Genomic DNA, 10,900 nt, shown 5'->3' with positions numbered 1-10,900 from the left:
TGCCGGAGTACCGTTTGACCCCACACCTCACGACTGAGGCGGTGCCGGGCACAGTGTCCATGGGCAGAGTGGTCAGAGACACCATCCCGCATCACCCGACCCAGCCCAAGTCGACGCGGCAAGGACCCTAGCCAATCGAACTCACTCCAACAACCAGGCCAGTCAAGTCTATGTTAAGGATCGATATCCTGGAAGTAAGTTCCAACTCCCATTTGAACACCGGCCGTGGACAGTCCTCCTCCGAACCGGCACCATGGTGACAGCTCAGAGGGGAACTTCAAGAAGGCACACCCAGGCATGCCCGCTCATCAGGGGTGTGACCCGGGGGGAGAGAATCAGAGTCAACACGGAGACAATAGTGAGTCGGAACCGGTGGAGCAGTACAGCCCGGAAGAAGAGGACCTGATGGACTCAGGAAATCAAGAACTACCAGCAACCCCGGGAACAAGCCTGCCAAGCTCTCCAGATACCAGCAGGGGATTGGCACACCCACAAGGGCATCCCCACCGGTGCCCCTGCCCCGCGGAGGACACTCCAGATATGGGCTGCAAAACAATCCGGCGCCCTCTTCCCAACTGGCGGAATTTCTGGTGTGATAATCCAAGGACAGTGAACCAGAGACTGGTAACAGATTTATGTTTTCTTTTGTGTATTGACATGGGTTTTTCTGTTTAATAAAGGGTAGAAGGAATGTAGTGTCCCGAGGCGCAGGGTAGCGTTCCAGTCTACCTGCGCCGTCAGGGATACGTCAGCATTGATGCGTGACGTAATGCGTCTAGTATAAATAAAGGTGGGTGTGGCCGGCGGAGTTAGTCGGGACCACGCGGAGGCTAAGTGCGGTGTCCGAGTAATTATTTATGCGGCGGCGCCGCGTGTGCAAGCGCGAGTGCATGTAGGCCCACCACACTTAAAGCGCCGGGACACTCCATGGAGTAGCCGTGCGCTATAAAAGAGCCAAAATAACATAACATAACATAACACCCCCAGCCCTAGGGGCTTCCTTTGATTCCCCCACCATCATAATTGTCACTATTATTTTTTTAGAAGCCGAATTACAAAAAATAAGCCATAAATGTATATGTATTGAAATTGTATTCTATGTGTAGCGCTTACCGTCCCTGACGAAGTGTCTGAAATAAATAGTAACAAAGAAGTCACAACTCATTTCAAAGAAATAAGGAACTTTGTGAGAATTGTATTTTCTCATCCCTATAGAGACCGTTCCTCTTGTTCACCTCCCACGCCCCCTCATTTTACTCTTCCTTAATAGAGAGGACTGTTTTTTGTCCAATTAATCAGGTTTATTTGATTGCTTGTCTGTCACCTCCTCGTCTCCTCCCTGCTCGGCTCACATTTCAAGAGGTGAGTGGGAGGAGGAAGAAAGAGGCAGGGACGTGTGGTAAAGCCCGTACCAAAGTGATTTATCCTTTCTTCGCTCGTTAATTTTTTTCACCTCTAGTCTCCCACCTCTGTCCCCATTTTCCCTGCTGTTTCTTCCTGCTCGTCTTCATCTTCCTCCAAAAACAAGCACACTGCATTCGGCACGGCCCCTTTAAATGCATTTCTCCTCCTCCTCGCTATCGACCGACCATATTTTTTTTAACCCAAAAGCAAAAGACCCGGAGTGCTCCCCCCCCCTCCCCCACCACCTTGTTTTGTGTAACCTGGAGGCGAAAAAAACTACGAAAAGGGGAAACGGAGAGGGCAGTAGAGAAACAGGGAGCCTGGAGCAGGAGGAAGGAGGCCCGGGGGGCAGTGCCACAAAGGTCCCAGCACAGCAGACATGGCTGCCAACATGTACAGGGTCGGAGGTAAGAGGCGCACGGCAGATACACGAATTCCTGCCTAATTAGCGTGTGCTTTGCAGTAATGTATATTTTTTCCCCGTTCTTGACACAATCTCGCCTACCCGCGTCCTTGCAGTTTTTATGCATAATAAACGGGGTTTCTCCCTGCAAGCATATCTGTTTTAATGGGAAAAGGCGCCCTCGGTTCTTTTTCTGCTTGGTTGTGGGTTCGTTTCATGCATTTTACGAGCATTAACCTTTCTGTAAAGTTGAGGGGGAGCATCAAATTCCTCTTGATATTTTGCACAATTGCATGCGATTGGAAGATTATTTTTCAAATATCGGCATGCATGGCGATATGCCTCACTTTGGGGGGCTGCTGGACACTGCATGTTTCCCCCTTAAAAATAAGAGTTTTACTGCACCCTGCTGACAAGAGGATGTGTTTAGGAACGGAGGCGAGAATGGATCCCGGAAAAATCGATGGACTGTAGGAAGGGGCGAGCGTGTGCTGCCTGTCGTGTTTGGCGCTGGTTTTCAAAGGCTCTCCCACACCAGCCCTCACCCCCTACCCACACCCCCAAAGGAGGATTGAAAAAGAGCTTGTTGAGTGCATACTTAACCTGTCTCCACCTCCCTCTCTTCTGTCCCCTCACTCTCCAATAATTGTAAATTAAAAAGAAAAGACGTTTACATCTGTGATTCTTTATGTACATTACTTTATATTGCATTGTTTTCATGGCTGTAAGGGGGAAGTGACCTATATTTTCCATCTTGCGCGTGGAGAATTGCTTTCTAATTTATAAGTGTGTTTTCACTCCTCGTACGCATATTTTCTTTTGATGAGAGGAGCGTGAGGGAGACGTGCAAGGCACGAGCTCAGCAGCTTTCCCTTGGGTCCTGTGCACTACTCACTGCAAGTCTCTCTTACTTGACACCGCCTTTGAGGGGGGGTATCTTTTTCCGCGTCTCTTACTTGACACCGCCTTTGGTGGGGGGGGGGGGGGGGGGGGGGTCTATCTTTTTTCTGCGTTCTTCTGATTAATGTATTTTCCTCCAACACCGGAAGATGACAGAATCCGCTTTTGCCAGATCGTGCCAGAATTGTCATTGTGAAGTTTCAGTTTGCGTAGGATCACTGTGGGCGACTAAATACATCCATCACCAGCTTGAGATAAGGCGAGGGTGATGTTTTTGTTGTTATTCTATCATCCTGAGCCCCTCCTTTAATTGGTCCCCCTCATGGCCTTCCGATAGTTTCCGAAACCCTTTCTTCCTCAGCCCCGCCCCGTTTCGACAAGAGTTTCATATAATTTTTCAGTTGTAAAAAATGGTCTGGAGCATGGGTAATATCCCAGGCCCAGGCTGCGACGGGAAGGCCGGGATGGCGGGTACCACCGGAAGCTTCCTGGGGACCGACCCTGAGCTTCTCAAACCAACCGCCAAACTCGCGAGCGCTCCATCCGGCGGTTTGGTTTTTGTTTCGTTTTGCGTACCGGAGTTCAGCTGTTGTGAGGCGAGTATGCTGAACGATTTCAAAAGGGATGGGTTTAACAGACTTAGCGAGGGGTAAAACCGGGAAATTTATGTGCCAACAAAGATGGCGGTAACGGCGGCTGTGGGGAGGACTGTGGACTGGGAAGATTGAGACGCCGCCGGGGGCAGCAGAGGCGCCGCAGACGGGCACGTCACGCCCCCAGTCCTCTCTCCCCTGCTGTTCCTGGAGCTCAGCTCATAGGCTCTCTTCCTCATCCAGGGCCTGAGGATGTACCTCTTTAGAAACAGTCACTGCCCTCTTTGGTATATAGAGCTACCAAGACGTAGGTCATGGGGCTTTGGTTGACTTGGAGAATCTTTAATACAAACATATTTTTGAAAGTTTGTATTTTTTGAGTTGATTTAATGGACTATTTTCTTGAGTAGATACTAGTTTTTGGGATGTGGTACTTTTCGGGCGTGATAGATCTTGAAAGAGGTGTAAGAGAAGAGGTACCTTGGATTTAGAAAGGGATCACTACTAAACAGCCCTTTCGACATGGTAAATAACCTGGTCCTATATAATCGGGGCCACTAGAATTCTGTAGCAAGGACTGGCAAATCATGCATCTTAATGCTGCACGTTTTGTGAAGGTCCTACTTCAGTTTTTTTCACAAAACTTTATTCGGTTTAAGTATCATAAACCATAAAAGAAAAACATAAGAACATATATTTCGAATAAAATGACAGTTAAAATTGGTTAATATTATTACCATTCATTCATAAAGCGTCATTGATCACTGTGCTAGAATATTAACACTTTAACTCACTCGAATTGCTGATATCACATTACTGGGCACTGCATTGCATATTAAGTCCTCGTCAAATTTGCTCAAAAAAAGAAAAAAACGTTGTAATTTCTAATATTCATGTTAAAGTGCGTTTTAAAAACAAGAAACATCCTTCCATTTAACATACACATTGCAACGCGACCTATCAATGCGCATGCGCATTGAGCGGAGCGAGAATTCAAGTGCTCAAAATAATCGTGAAACCAAGGGTTTTGTTCGTGCGGTTTTCTTGGAGTTCACTTGAATCACGTGACCAAACAAGCACGCGCATCAGCCTCCCTCCCTCCCTCCTAATTGCATTTTTTTCACGGCCGCCACCACATCAAAGGGCTTCTCCCTTTGATGTGGTGGCGGCTTCTCCTCCCCTAATAATTCATGGCTGGTTTCTCTTTCAGCGCCTCCACTCTTTCCCAGGCCTGTAAAATGACCGGATTCCCCACCCTGTGCTGTTCAACCTGTATTGCGTGAACGTCAGTCTATGATTCAGTCTTTGCTGTGTTAACCATCATTTGTACAGTACACATTTATTTTCTTGTGTGTTACCCTTTGTTCACGATCTCCGTCCAAAAATGTTATAATAATCAGCTGTCACAGTTTCCGTCCTTACAGGATGTAATTTCAAGCGAAATAGGTTTGACTAGTTAGCACAAACAATGTAATCTGTGCTCAGAGACCCGCAGTCTGCAAATATTTGCAGTCACGCTCACATGCTGGCTCCTCTGCTACCTGAGGCTCGAAGCACCGAGTGGAATGCATTTTATGGAAAATATTCAGACTGTTTTCTCAGAATTCTTGGATGGTGGTTATTTTAAGCCAAGGTTTTCAGTTTCTTGAGCTTAAATTACATTTCTTGAAACCACTTCGAGACAGATGTGAGAATCCTCACATTCCAGTTTGCGTGATGAGTCAAATATTCCACTTGTAGCATGAGTAATTTCTGAGAAACTATTCATAACAAGATACAGCTGCCAGTCACATCAGCCTGGAGAGCCTCCGACCTATGGCATTAAGAGAAATATTTCCATTTCGGCTCTTTGTGACCACCCAGAGAGGCTTTTGCTTAAATGGAAAATCTCTTCCGTGTAAAGGCCCAGTGCTGCGAAAGAATACTTGAGGAAGCAGTCTTACGATGGTGAACTTACTCCACTGTCAGCAGACTGCTTCATGCCTGCCTTCTGATAGAGTCTGATGATGTTTCTCATCCCACCGCTCTGCCAGTGGCATGCCCTGTCAGGCTCTAGATTAGACGCACTGGATAAGCAATGAGAACTACCCACCTTCAGACTAGAATGCACACCTATGTGTGCAACCTTTATCCCAATGCAGAGTATTGGATACTCGGCCGTTTTCAATCCTACCGGCATTTGCTTTTTTGACACCATGTTTGAGTGATTGTTTACTCAACATAACCATGCCCACGCCTCTATTTGGGAAAGCCGGGTGATGTAGTACTCATGAATTTTGTTTAAATTCAGAATTTTTTAGCCTGAAACTCATGGGGGATTATTTACAAAAAATGGCGCGACTCTCCTTTGTCCTAAAACCACAGAATTGTGGTAATCTGTCACCCGCTGTGCTCAGCAGAATAGTTACGTTATTTATTTTAAATATCACCCGTTTATCAGGAGTGCATATGTGTGAGGACTTTAAAAATCTTGATAGTCAGGGTTCCCTGCTGGTCACGTGCCATAGCACCACCGCACATGCGCAATAAACAACCCGGAGCCTGTGGAAAACCCACGTGTTAATATTCTCATTATGAAATGAGAAACACTTGTGAAACAATGGTCTCTGTTTGGGCCCCCTCCCCCAGCACACTCTGCGGAGGATGGACGTAGAATGCAAGGCTTCATGTGCGCCAGAACCCGGTTGAAATGCATTGCTACCACTATGGAAATAGTTATCTAATGTTCGAAAAATGTGTGGCTTATCAAGGAACAGAATATTCTGATGCACAAATTAGCCCTGGTAAAATAATATCAATGGGGGCTTTGTTGCAAATACAATATGTTCACTTTAATGAGGGATGACGCTTGCCAAGAAAGAGCACATCAGAAGAGTAGGCTCTTTTCGCCTATGGAAGCTGTGAGAGTTTGTGCAAATTCAACTACATACAGACTTTCACAGGTACGCAAATCTCTCCCTTCAGTTTATTATTTAAGAATGCATTAATCGCGCTGTGAAGTTCCTTCATCAGCGAGAGATCTGCCACCAGTTTACAAAATAAAGCATATTTCAAATATGTTTGGTACAACAGTCAACTGCACATACCAGGAAAATAATTAATTTGGCATCGGAGTGTCTCTCAGTGTGATAGGATTTCACAGTGCGAGAGATAAATGAAAATTAGGACTATTCTAAAGCCCAAAGTGTTTCTACCTGTAATGGCAGCAGAATTTGTAAAATGCATGGAAAGTCAAAGTAGATACTTTTCATCTATTGTACAAGCGCCCAGCTGACCGCTCGGGGATAATTAACAACATAGAAAAATTGCACAATGTGACATCTCAGCAGGCATTAAAACAAAAAACAAACAAGCATTTGCAATGCAATAGGTCTCGCATTCACGAGAGTTTGAGCTATTACAATTGCAAATAACAATGCCTTTTATTTTTGTTTTCATTTTAAAAACATAAAGGGCTTTGTTATTTACAAAACCAATAGCTCCAACTTTCCTACTGCGAGACCTATTGGCAACGCCAGTGCTTGTTGGGGATGTAATTATGTTGTGGACAGTTCCCAATCAGAAGCGCACCAAAATCAATCTATGATGCTATTAGTAACTGTATAGGTATGGTTGAGACCCCTGAATTTCATAAATAGATATATAACATTTAACCATAATTATCTTTTCTTTAGTGCCAAAAAAACAACTTAAGTTTTTAGGTCTTTACGGAGTGCGTATAATCTGTTCAGGGGACATCAGTATTGTTAACCAGATTCGAAATATATTTTATGTTGGAAAGGCAGTGAATGCTGATGTTGCTTGAATATGAAGTTACCTTTAAAAAATGAAAGATGAGGCGTTTGGCAAAACAGGAATAGTTATTCAATTAAACGCGGCAGGGACATCAGGCACTGAGTCGTGGTCTGAATGCTGAGTCGTGGTCTGAATGCTATCTCGAAGCACATTGGTTTCGGCCATCATTTTATACTTTATATGAAGCATTATAAAATGATTATGCATTCCTTTGGCGGCAGAAGTTTGGTCCTAGTCAAGGGGCCATAAATCGGGGGTTTGATAAGCGCAGGTGGGCCTTGTCCTTTTGTTAACATCTAGTAGGGCCAGTGGGTATGTGTCAAGATTTCCAGCATGAAGAGCATGTGATTACTGTGTGTAATGTCATCCTGTGTTCTGATTGGCTGTGTGTTCTTAACTTAGTGTGGCATCTGACTTGTTGGTATTTTTGAGAATGTGTGTCTCTCTGGCCAAACGTGTTTAATTGGGGCCAATCTCCTGTCACTGGTGGTTTTGTGCCTATGTATGGGATCGATCTGGAGTTTCCTGTTTGCACGCTCTGTCTTAGTGTTGCGCCCTTCACCTGCGACTTGTCAATCAGTTACTTCAGGCCTAGGTCGCAGGACCTGCCTAGCCATGTATCTCTGACCTCCGGGTAGAGGGGAAGGTCACATCAAGTAAATTAAACAATGGAGACGTGAGTTTGTTTATATATGTACATATTTTGTAGTGTACATCGTATTGTCCAAATTAACATTACCCCTCTAGTTGAATTTCAACTACATCATTTACCCCATACTTCATGACAGTCACATTATTTGAGGTTCGATGTGTATCTGTTGTGACCATTACTAATCCCCCCCTATTTACTTGCATTCTACCTAATTTGAGGACTGCGTTTTTACAGCAGGAAACGCCTCAATTGTAGTGAACCACACACACAGTACAACAATGAAAATCTGGAGCAGTGACAGGCACATTCTGGTCTCCGATTGGGGACCAGGAAAGTACATTGGGAAACTAGTCCTGCGTAGGGGCACCTCCCTCCTTCATGTCAGCTTGTAGACAATTCAGTGCTTGGATGGCAAGGGCTAATGTCCAGTTATCCATGTTGTTTTCAGGGATAAATGCACAGCAGGATGCACCGATCTTGGCACACATCTCACCCTCCATTGCGATCAAGTCCATCGCATACTGATTGTATCAAACAGTATAAAGGAAACATTCAATGAAGGCCATAATGGCGCCTCCCTGACTGTGTGGGTGGTGGTAACAATACTTGCATACTGCAAGTAACCCTGGAGATTACAGTGACAAGATATGCGATGCCAGGGAGCATCCTACAACAACATTGATCGTTCAGCATCAAGTAACTCCCATTTGAAAGTAACCTGAACACTGGATTAATCACGGCAGCTGGGGACCCTTTCAAATGACAGGATAAGTTTGCAATTGAACCGTTACAGGCCCCGTGAAGCATGATATCCTGGCATATGAGATCCACTTAAAGCGTTCTCGCAGTTTTTACCGCTTAGAAACACTTCCATATCTCCACTCCTGCACCAACATCTGTATGGCAATTCCCAAGATTCCTTGAGGAATTCCCTACCCATCGCTTCATATCTGCCCGCCCACTTGTTGTTCTAGGCAATACTGAAACTGGAAAGTTGTGACCGGTAATGTTATATGGCCATGGATTAACCATTCTGTGGATGGCAATGTAGTTATACCATTGTCAATTACAGCTAACGCCTTTTCTAGGTTAATTCTATCTATTTCACGGCGTCTCTCTGCGGCTTCTTGCTGAGAGATTTTTCAGATTCATTATAGACCACATATAAGAAACGTTTCTGATGTTGCTTTCTGCGACCTAGCAAAAAATCTCATAGATCCACCTCATCTAAGGGTAAGTGCTGTTTCACCTGGGACGGTGTCAAGGTTTTTAGCCAATCGAGGCATAACTTCCCAACACTGTATGATGTCCCCACCACCGGATGGTCTCTTTGAACGTAGCATTGACCTGGCCTATGGATATTGTACCCTTCGGTTGTACCACTGATTCTTGATTAACATCTGTTTGGGTCTCTGGGTCAAACAAATCCACCCTTCCAATTGGTGTCTGAAGTATTGTACTGTATGATGTCATCTATTATATCCCCTCCATATGATGTCAAATTCATATGAGATTGTGTGGGAACACGAGGTGTGTTCAAATCCTTGTACTTGGCTAGTCCAAGACGGAGTATGTTGCACTGTGTCGTTCAAAATGATGATTTGCTGTGGGATGAGGCAAGCACAAAATAGTGCTTCTGTTCTCTGTACCTGCCAGTCCTTTGAACCCCAGACTGATTTAATGTCTATTGTGTCCTTCCATAAGTCGAAATCCTGTTCAGACAGTTGGTTAATAAAAGATGCAGAATAAATCTGTTTGGTGTTAGCATAATTTTCCCAGCCGTTGGTGGTGCAACCTTCTAGTAATCTGAAGTGGGGTCAGAAGTGTTAATCCCTGAAAAATATGAACATTTCTGTGCAAATGTTTTTGAACTACCTTTTGGTGGTGTTGGGCAATGTTCTCATTGGTGGGATGTAAAAACATTACGTGGGATACAGGATTTATGTAAGAAGTGATGACCATAATGTTGGTAACAGTACATAGTGTCAAAATCAAATGTGTCCTCTAACATTTCTTTGCTTGAAAATGCAGCGGACTGTTCTAAATCAGACTACATATTGTTGACAGTTTCAAAATCCCAATCAATCAGAAAATGTACTGGAGGTAATGATATAATTTAGAGAATTTTTAAATAAATGTGGAATTTTCAAAAGTTCAGTGGGGCCAAATACATCATAATCAACCTTGTCTTAACCTATCCCATCAGGAATTGGAACCGCTGTAATGTTCACAAGGGGCAGGTCTCTTTGTTCACAATGGGTTGACGTATAAGGTTTCAGAACCAAGTTCAGTTTGGAAATTGCAGATCGTTCTAGGGGAGAATTTCCGTTCATGAGTAAACAAACAAGCATTTGCAATGCAATAGGTCTCGCATTTGCGAGAGTTTAAGCTATTGGCATTGTAAATGATAATGCCTTTTATTTATGTTTTAAAAACCATCACATAAATAAAGGGCATTGTCATTTACAATGCAAAGAGCTCAAACTGTTGCAAATGCGAGGCCTATTGCATTGCAAATGCTTTTTCTATGCAGTCTCTCCCTGTCCCTTTCTCCCTGCAAGCCCCACGCTGCGCCTGGTGCACGATCCCTCTTCTCCCCAGTGCAGATCCCCTGCTCTACCTACTGTTCTCAGTCACCCAACTTACTGCGCGCTGGAGCACAGGGACCAGAGCCGGCGCTCATCTACGGTATGCAGCAACCGCGCACCTGCTAATAATGCAGCTCCGTCAGACGGTTTGGAGGAGGCGCTTGCTCCTCGATTCTGCAAAAAATTCAGTGTAGGTTGGGGGCTACGTGGGGAAGGGAGAGACAGTCGTCAAGTCAAGTCAAGTCATAAAATTTGTATAGCGCACTACATACCCAGAGGGTTTCAAGGCGCTTAGGAAGGGGAGGAGGATTATTTGTCAAATAGCCACGTTTTAAGCTGCTTTCTGAACGCTAGGTGATTCTGGGTGAGGCGAAGGTAAGCGGGGAGTGAGTTCCATGTTTTGGCAGCCAGGTATGAAAAGGATCTGCCTCCCATGGTGGTCTTGTTGATGCGAGATACAGTGGCGAAGGCTTGGTTGGAAGAGCGAAGTTGGCGGGAGGGGGTGTAGAAGGACAGTCGAGAGTTGAGGCAATCTGGTCCGATGTCGTAGAGTGATTTGTGTGCG

The 10,900-nt window shown here is 44.9% G+C and overlaps 1 protein-coding gene across 3 annotated transcripts in view; it reads left to right on the top strand.

Moving 5' to 3' along the window:
- The first annotated feature begins 1,389 nt into the window (after window positions 1-1,389).
- MTA1 (metastasis associated 1) overlaps window positions 1,390-10,900 on the top strand; it is a 721,937-nt gene continuing 712,426 nt past the window's right edge. The window contains exon 1 of one of the 3 annotated variants that reach the window (XM_086937146.1): window positions 1,390-1,811. In XM_086937146.1, coding sequence (XP_086793272.1) covers window positions 1,784-1,811 — 28 coding nt within the window. In that variant the 5' untranslated portion in view covers window positions 1,390-1,783. Of the gene's footprint in view, window positions 1,812-3,171; window positions 3,330-10,900 lie in introns of those variants that run through there. The other 2 variants (XM_086937145.1, XM_086937147.1) reach the window with 2 other exon arrangements.

Source organism: Lissotriton vulgaris, chromosome 9, assembly GCF_964263255.1.
Source record: "Lissotriton vulgaris chromosome 9, aLisVul1.2, whole genome shotgun sequence".
Lineage (NCBI taxonomy): Eukaryota > Metazoa > Chordata > Amphibia > Caudata > Salamandridae > Lissotriton > Lissotriton vulgaris.
Note: the sequence above shows the minus strand (reverse complement) of the source record. Positions and strands in the feature narration are given on the sequence as shown.